Here is a 6,445-nt window from a genome sequence, read left to right on the forward strand (position 1 = left end):
AAAGGATTTACAAGGTTAACAATACTATGGGTCCAGAACCCTAATGAGCAAGCCAAAGGCGACAGTGGCGAGGAAAAACTCTGAACTCATAGAATGAGCTTATAATATCAAAAACAATAATACCAGTAACTGATTAATTTGATTTCTGTTTATTGTCATACTATTTTTCATATTTCATATATATTTTTTTGTGTGTGTGTGTGTGTGTGTGTGTGTGTGTGTCTGTTGTTCCCATGGTGCCAGTCTCAACATTCTGGAAGTACAGAGGGGTTGGCAGACAGCAAAGAGAGGGGGGAGGAGTCAAAAATCCTAACCCGAAGCTCCTCAGGAAGTGACCAATCAGAAAACCCACTCATGCGCAGGAAGAGCATGCACTGGACAAGGCGCCTCAGTAGGCGGAACATGAAGAGGAGTGACTCCTCCTTCTTCTCTGCCCAGCCAAAGCATAGCGTGTCTCGGCGATCTGAGAGGGAGGAGCTAACAGAACTCGTCCGGAACCGCATGCAGCACCTGGGCTTACACACGGGATTCAGTAAACTACTACACCCATATAATGCCAGTATTTATTTCCCCAGTCAGGAAGTTATTTAAATATTATTTACATACATAAATTAATGCCTACTTACTTATTTACCTATTTACATACTGCGTAAAAAGACTTGGTCTCAGAACCTTCTCTGTACTATATAAGTTTCATGCTGGGATCTTTTTAGAAGAAACCTCTCTGATACAGCATTGGTTTTGCAGTGGTGAAAACAAGATGACTTTAGCCATGAATTAAGAATCATGAATTTCAAATCATGTGTTACTTGTTTTAAGATCCAAAGCACTGCTCAGTGTCCCAGCACGACCTGTTTTTCTTCTCGTCTCTGACGTTCTCGTTCTCCCGGTATCTCTTTCATTTCTCTGATCTCTCTCCTTATGTCCTGCTGTCTCTCCCCTGTCGCCACTTCCGCTCAGCAGAAGACATCACAAATCTGACAGCCAGCGACGTGATGAACAGACTGAATTTAGGTTATTTACAAGGTAAGATGATTACATTATCATTGTGATCATCATAATTCCTCGTAAATACATAATACATCACCTATAGTCACAGGTTCCCATGTTAGCAGGTATCAAGGCCTAGCACTAAACTTTTCTGGACCACCAGTGTAAACCTCTTTTTCACATTTGACTCACATTTCTGGGTTGTCTGTGAGTGCGAATTCTAGATATAGTTTCATTTTTCACAGAGAGGTCCATGCTGACGCATCCTGACAGAGCTAGAGCTAGGTACTAAAGTAGGGTGACCAAACGTCCGTATTTCCCGGGACATGTCCGTATTTCACGTCCTGTCCCGGGCGTCCTGGGATATTTTTTAAAACTGTGGAAATGTCCTGGTTTTTAAATTCCGTAAATCGGGCCATTAATTCTACATTAATTCCCCCCCCCCCCCCCCCCCCCCCCCAGTGTCCTGGTTTTCCCAAACAAAAATATGGTCACCCTAACTAAAGCCTAGCTAGGTACTAAAGCCTAGCTAGACAACACTGTGCTGCTATGAAATAATTCGTTCATGTGGCAGTTTGGTGAGACGTGTGAAAGTGCTTCTGCCTCCTCCCTGTTAATTGACTGAGGGGATGAAGGAAACTGGACTATGACGGACCTGGTAGGCGGAGTCTGTGCATATGCGGCGTGGTGGTGGAGGCAGGCGGAGTGATGTGGGCACTGTGCTGTTTTCGTTGTAGGCGAGCTGAACGACCAGCAGAACTCGCTGTCCTACGTGCTGATTAACCCCGCCCCCGATACCCACCTGCAGCTCAACGACGTCGTGTGTGTATCGCAGCCTCACACACACACACACACACACACACACACACACACACACACACACACACACACACACACACACACACACACACAACTGGTCCAACATGCAAATATTCAAATTGCAGACCCCCCATAAGAGCAAAGGGACCCACAATAAGTGAGAAAATGTTTTACTTTTTCAATTTTTGGAAAAGAGGAAGTCCTATTGCTATTTTGGTAATTAAAGACAAAATAAATAGTGAGTGTAGTCTTCCAAGGTTGCATCATCCTCAACATTACACTCCTGAATTTAGTTATCATGTCCGAACACAAAACACACCTAACGTCGGTCTTTCTTCAAAGAAAGAAGTTTCACTGTGTTCCTGCCTAAACAGTGATGATTACAGAGAACTAAGAGAGTTCAAGAATAATCCATGGGAGAGAAAACATCAAATAAAATTGCATTACAATTGAATTAAAACATAAAATGTGCATGTTTTTTATTTAATATTATACTTATTACACTTTTACTAATAATACAATAATTTTATAATGTTATAATTTGTCAACTATGTATGTTTTATTTCTGTTTTTTAACCCCTGTTGGGGGTGGGGGGTTGGTGGGGGGTACAGAATCAAGAAGTGAAGCTGGACGCTTGGCGTTATACAACATACAATAAACATATGACACATTTGCTGCTGGTCACTTTTTTTAGTCAGACCCTCCACCAGGGGGCGTTGGAGTCACTTTGTCTAAAGCTCTAGAACAGGGGTCGTCAACCTTTGAGACACGGAGTGCCAACTTTAACATGTCTAGTCAATGAGTGTGCCGAGTGGCGAACGTAAGTTGTTGAGCGAGGGTGGTGTAAATGGACACAATTATATCGAAATTATATTATATTATATCGCGATCGATCGCCGAGTATAAACGCCTCCGCTTAGAAGAGCGCTGAGGAGCGATTTCGATTGGAGGATCGTGCTCTCTGTCTTAGATTTTTTGCTGATGCTGGCCCAGCGTGTCGCGTGCCACTGATTATGCCTCCGCGTGCCAACGGTGGCACGCGTGCCATAGGTTGCCGACCCCTGCTCTAGAACAATCTCGCACGGCAAAGCGTGAAGTTCTGTGTCCTGTTTATTTGGCAGATTTCTGATCCGGCCGGACCCACTCGCTCATGTTCCCAATGAGCCCCCGACCCGGATCCGCTGCAGGGAGCCAGGACCTGACACACCAGAGCTCAACCAGCTTTAACTGTTTAAAACTGATCTGGAGCAAATCATATAAACCATATAAGCTAGACGAAAGATCCCTCTAATATGCTGTGATAAAATGTGCAGTAAGGCTTTGTAACCAGCAGGTGGAGACACATCACACACCCTGTACGTATTTGCTTACTATCTGCCATGTGTAGTGTTTAAATCTGATCAGTAGGGGGTGCCAGAGCAGCTGATTTCAGAGCATAATTCAGAACTTCATTACCTCATATCGGTGCCTCATGGTTCAGTAGTTTTGTTGTTTTACATGCTCTACTGTGGCTAAGATTACATTATGATTACATTATGGTGTAATATCAGGACCCAGGGTGGAATCCTGAAGCAGCAGAGAAGAATTTGCAATTAGACCGATTTTCTGATAGTGATTATTTTTTGTTAAAGAAAGTTTAATTGTTATCATTACCAGCATTTACAGTAGTATCCAAAAGTTTGAGTGCACTTTAAAGGATTGGTTTTGATTCACAATTTATCAGAAATCATAATCAGATATCAAAACTGTTATTTAATATGGGCACAAATCAATATAGAAGTTTAACTTTTTGTGAAACAAACACTGAATATCCTGTTTGTTTTTATTTTTTAAGTATTTTTAAAGACCTTTATGGGTTCAGGTAATAATCCATGTATGCTCCCAACACAACGTCAATATGTAAATACCTGACTGACAGACTGGGAAAGTGATCTGTGTGGTCGCTACTGCTAGTGCACTAAGGACGTCCATTGAAAAATATTTTCCCAGCTGTTTTTGTGTCAGAGGAGCTTAGTGGAACACAGAGATCAAAATGTTCAAACTTTTGTTTGTGACAAACTTAACTTCATGCCAAATGGTTCTCCTATAGGCTGACAAACTACGATTTTAGTGCCAAATTGTGCTTGTAGTGGATTCAATGCACATCTAAACAGAGTTCAGATTTATCATTAGAAATATTAATTTGCCTCATCTTTTATGATTGTAAACATTCTTGTTTTTTTTATGGATTTATATAGCATGACCTGCTATACTTAAGCAATGTAGTCGGTAGATTAGATTACAAAGTAAACAGTTTTGAGTTGTGAAGTCAAAGTAGTGAACTGAATGTTCAAACCAATGAATGTAATAAACAGTGATTGTTTTGAATTGTTGTCAAAGGAGCTACATGTAAGTTTGAATGTGTTTAGGGATTCTCTCACCACCAGATGCTGATGAAACGTGTGCTAAAGGTCAATGTGCTTAAAGGTCAGTGCATGAAAACACTTAACTGTTGGAAACTTTGTAACCACCACACATGCACCCACCCAAAAGAAAGCTAAAATTTTTGCTCACTTAGTGTTTACAGCTGGTTCATTAAAGTATTAAGGTGATCATTTAATTGGGTGTAGTGAGAAACTTACATGTAGTTCTTTTCTATATACTGTGTTTTTCAGATTTAGTGTTCATATTCTGTTACTTGTAGGAGGAATCCTCAAACAACCCAGGAAACTGTATGTCTCAGGATATATTTTTGTAAAAGGAGAGCCCATGATCTTGGACTGATTGCTTGTAACAGTCCTGGACACTGAGCGGATTGCTTTTCTTGCAGTGATCGTATAGTGTTGTAGTGTTTTAGAATGTGACTAATTAATGTGACCAGACATGTGCCTACCAGCAAGACAGTCCGATGGAAAGGTTGCTTATTGCACCTTTAATGTCTAGATTGTGTTAGTGCTGCTAGATTTAGCACTATGTGTATGTGTGTGTTCATGTATGTGTGTGAGTGTGTGTATATGCTCTCCGAAACTAAACTTTGAAATATTGCAAATTTCATGTTGTTAATACTATATGTTTCATTTTGTGGGTGACACACTGAAACCAATTAAAACACCAAACCACATTCTGTTTCTTCACACACACATGTGCGTGCATACCTACACTCAAATGAAAGTTGTAGTGGGTGAAAAGATGTGTTGGTTCAAGCAGAGACAGAGAAAGCTGCAACAACAGAGAATGCGCTGTGTGCCAAAATACTGGGTTTTAGCCTTTCTCCTCTCACACATATACATATATTGACATCCGCACAACACACACACACACATTACTGTGCATGCTGGTTTCGGTCGACAGGTCTGAGCAAGATCATGAGACAGGGAAGCGTGTGAACGCAGCTGGAAGTGTGTGTGTGTGTGTGTGTGTGTGTGTGTGTGTGTGTGTGGTTTCTGATTAATTCTAAGGCTTAAAGGAAAAAAAATCCTGGACAGTAAAGTAATCACACCCCTCACTTTCTGGTTTCACTCTCATATACAAAACGTTTTTCACTACCTTATACACAGACCAGCCTCCTCTCCTAACACACACACACACACACACACGTTCCCTTTGGAACAGTTGTGCACAGTGTACACAGAGGTTTATCCTGTATGTAAAATATTAATGAATAAATAAACTAATAAAATCTTAACGTAGATGGACACAGATATGGTCTGACTCACCAAAATCTTTCAGCCTGAAACCCGAAACATAACCAGAGTCCAGAACTCCACACTCATCACACTTCCCCACACTCACCACACAACCCCACACTCACCACAGCTGAAGCCGTGTGGGAACACCTGAACAGAGTATTAATCAGAAGTCAGACCAAATAAAAAATAAAGCACTGATTTGTGGCTCTGTGATCTGTACAGGTGTAATACTACTATGCAGGTCTTCTGCTGAATTCATTATTTTCCAAGGAATTTGAAACCAAGGAACCTGTAAAAATTGTTATCTGATTCATAACTGATAGGACATTTTTTCAGTTGTGGAAGTAATTATTAAGCTAATATAAATGAAATGTTCTCCTTTTGCCTGCTATGGTGTTAGAGAAAAATGTTACCTCAACATCAGACAGCTCAGTCAGTGACACATGAATTCCTCTGGATGTTTCCTGACTGGAGAGTCTACAGTACTGGGCAGTCTATAGCACTGGGTAGTCTATAGCACTGGGCAGTCTATAGTTCTGTCAGTTCAGAGCACTGGGCAGTCTAGAGCCGTGGGTGTTGTCACTGAACCCCTGATATGATCCAGAAGCCAAAGACCGATTAGAGCACAACCTCCGGATACCACCTCTCCACCCTCATGTGCTGATTGGTTGATAGCAGGTGTACCGTGTCACTGCACCGGGAGGCGTAGCATGACGCCCTCAGGCCCAAACCTGCACATGTCATCAAACAGCGCCCGGGGTTGTACAGATTATCAAACCGCATCAGAAAGAGACAGAGGAATCCCTCTCTCACACACACACACTCATAAACACACAACTATAGAATACCCACATTTATCAGTCAGAATCAGAGATGCTGAAATCCCATACACACACACACACACACACTCCCAGACACCTACATACTGCACTCCCATAAACACAAAGATGCATAGTCTAACACACGC

The 6,445-nt window shown here is 41.6% G+C and overlaps 1 protein-coding gene across 8 annotated transcripts in view; it reads left to right on the plus strand.

Moving 5' to 3' along the window:
• kcnt1a (potassium sodium-activated channel subfamily T member 1a) overlaps positions 1-5,457 on the plus strand; it is a 68,878-nt gene extending 63,421 nt beyond the window's left edge. For 3 of the 8 annotated variants that reach the window (XM_076980048.1, XM_076980044.1, XM_076980046.1), the window contains 4 exons: positions 244-532; positions 964-1,026; positions 1,728-1,812; positions 2,932-5,456. In XM_076980048.1, coding sequence (XP_076836163.1) covers positions 244-532; positions 964-1,026; positions 1,728-1,812; positions 2,932-3,037 — 543 coding nt within the window. In that variant the 3' untranslated portion in view covers positions 3,038-5,456. Of the gene's footprint in view, positions 1-243; positions 560-960; positions 1,027-1,727; positions 1,813-2,931 lie in introns of all 8 variants that reach the window. The other 5 variants (XM_076980040.1, XM_076980042.1, XM_076980041.1 and 2 more) reach the window with 3 other exon arrangements.
• The last annotated feature ends 988 nt before the right edge of the window (positions 5,458-6,445 follow it).

The sequence above is a fragment of the Brachyhypopomus gauderio genome, chromosome 18 (assembly GCF_052324685.1).
Source record: "Brachyhypopomus gauderio isolate BG-103 chromosome 18, BGAUD_0.2, whole genome shotgun sequence".
Lineage (NCBI taxonomy): Eukaryota > Metazoa > Chordata > Actinopteri > Gymnotiformes > Hypopomidae > Brachyhypopomus > Brachyhypopomus gauderio.